This window comes from Cynocephalus volans, chromosome X, assembly GCF_027409185.1.
Source record: "Cynocephalus volans isolate mCynVol1 chromosome X, mCynVol1.pri, whole genome shotgun sequence".
Lineage (NCBI taxonomy): Eukaryota > Metazoa > Chordata > Mammalia > Dermoptera > Cynocephalidae > Cynocephalus > Cynocephalus volans.
This window is the reverse complement of record NC_084478.1, coordinates 156,988,357-156,989,913: the sequence shown is the minus strand read 5'-3', so window position 1 is coordinate 156,989,913 and position 1,557 is coordinate 156,988,357. Positions and strand designations below refer to the sequence as shown.

The 1,557-nt window shown below is 38.5% G+C and overlaps 1 protein-coding gene across 1 annotated transcript; it reads right to left on the bottom strand.

Annotated features, from left to right (window-relative positions):
* Positions 1 to 382: 382 nt before the first annotated feature.
* Positions 383 to 1,248, bottom strand: LOC134366761 (proteasome subunit alpha type-2-like). The gene has a single exon (XM_063083162.1). The coding sequence runs from the start codon at positions 1,233 to 1,235 to the stop codon at positions 531 to 533; it is 705 nt and encodes a 234-aa protein (XP_062939232.1). The 5' UTR covers positions 1,236 to 1,248; the 3' UTR covers positions 383 to 530.
* Between the last annotated feature and the right edge of the window lie 309 nt (positions 1,249 to 1,557).

Here is a 1,557-nt window from a genome sequence, read left to right as displayed (position 1 = left end):
GTCAGCTGTAGGGTAATGGTAAGAACACTGGAAATAATAAAAGACAGACTTAAATCAGAGTGCTGGTTATGCCATGTGATTTTAGGCAAGTCATCTGACCTCTCTACTGCAGCTTCCCCATTGGAAAAAACAGTAGATGATATTGCGGAACTTGAAAAATTGTGTACATTAAATGAGATAATGTAGATGAAAGTAATTCATAGATAATAGGCATTCAGTGGATGTTTATTATTATCATCACTATTTGAGTGTTGGTTAAATAGAATGTTTCTTCTGAACATGTTATGTTAGTTTCTCGGGCAGATCACTCTTGATACAGAAACGGTTTCAGCGTTTTGAGGTCTCATATATGTTTTTTTTTTTTTTTTTTGATTTAACAGTTTATTATGATTTATAAGTGTCATTTTAAAAACACCAGTTGATTAAACCATGTAGAAATAAGTATGCAAAAAGTCTGCAAAACAACTATACTTTAAACATGTTTAAGTAGATAGACGATCTGAAATTTCAGTCATTCAGTCACTTCATTACTACGCTATGGCAGCCAAGTAATCCTTCACTTCAGTAGGAGTAAGCCTCCGAAATCCAGCCTCATTGCAGATTCCAACTTCTATGTTATCCTCTGTCATTTGCCCTTCAAAGCTTTCCTTTAGGGTTAAGATGGCTGTATGAATGGCATCTTCAAGCTCCAGATCTTCATTATATCTTTTTTCCAGGAAAGTTTTCTCATTCACATAGTTCTTTCCCATTGCTGTGGCTTTCCAGGCAAAGTAAGCTCCAGATGGATCTGACTGAAATAAATATGGTCGTCCCTCATTCCAACCACAGATAAGTAAAGAAGCTCCAAATGGACGAACACCACCTGACTGGGTGTACTCCTGCATCACAGAAGCTACTCTCTGCACCAGCTGAGCTGTGGGAATGGGTTCTTGGTAAACAAGGTAGTACTGCTGAGCTAGTTTTCGAGCTCTGTGTACAAGCACTCTGTAATCTGGGCCCATGCCACTATACACCAGACCTATATGCTTGGTGATTGGTTCCACTTTGTGTACACTTCGCTCATCATACAGAATGGACTTCTGTTTCTTCTCAGTTGCCAATACCACACCATTTGCAGCTTTAATTCCCACTGAAGGGGCTCCTCCAGCTACAGCAGCCAAAGCATATTCAATTTGGACAAGTTTACCAGACGGGCTGAAGGTGGTCAGCGAAAAGCTGTACCCGCGCTCCGCCATCTTCGCCCGGGGAGCCGACCTCATATATGTTTTTAATAAACAGTATTGGGTGTATTTTTCATCTGATTTTTGTCATAAGAGAAGGCCTGTTCCATCTGAAATCATAAATCTATATGTTCACTATAATTTGTGGCTACTCTAGAAGTATTCACAATGCAAACAATATAACAATTACCCACCAGAAGTATAATCAGAACTGCCCAATTGAGCTGGAACTAAATCAGCTTTTCCAAAAACAAATCATAATCCTTATTAATACATTTTGACTGCTATTCATTATGTTTGTAATTGTGGCTGATACCTTTATTGAAACATTTCCATC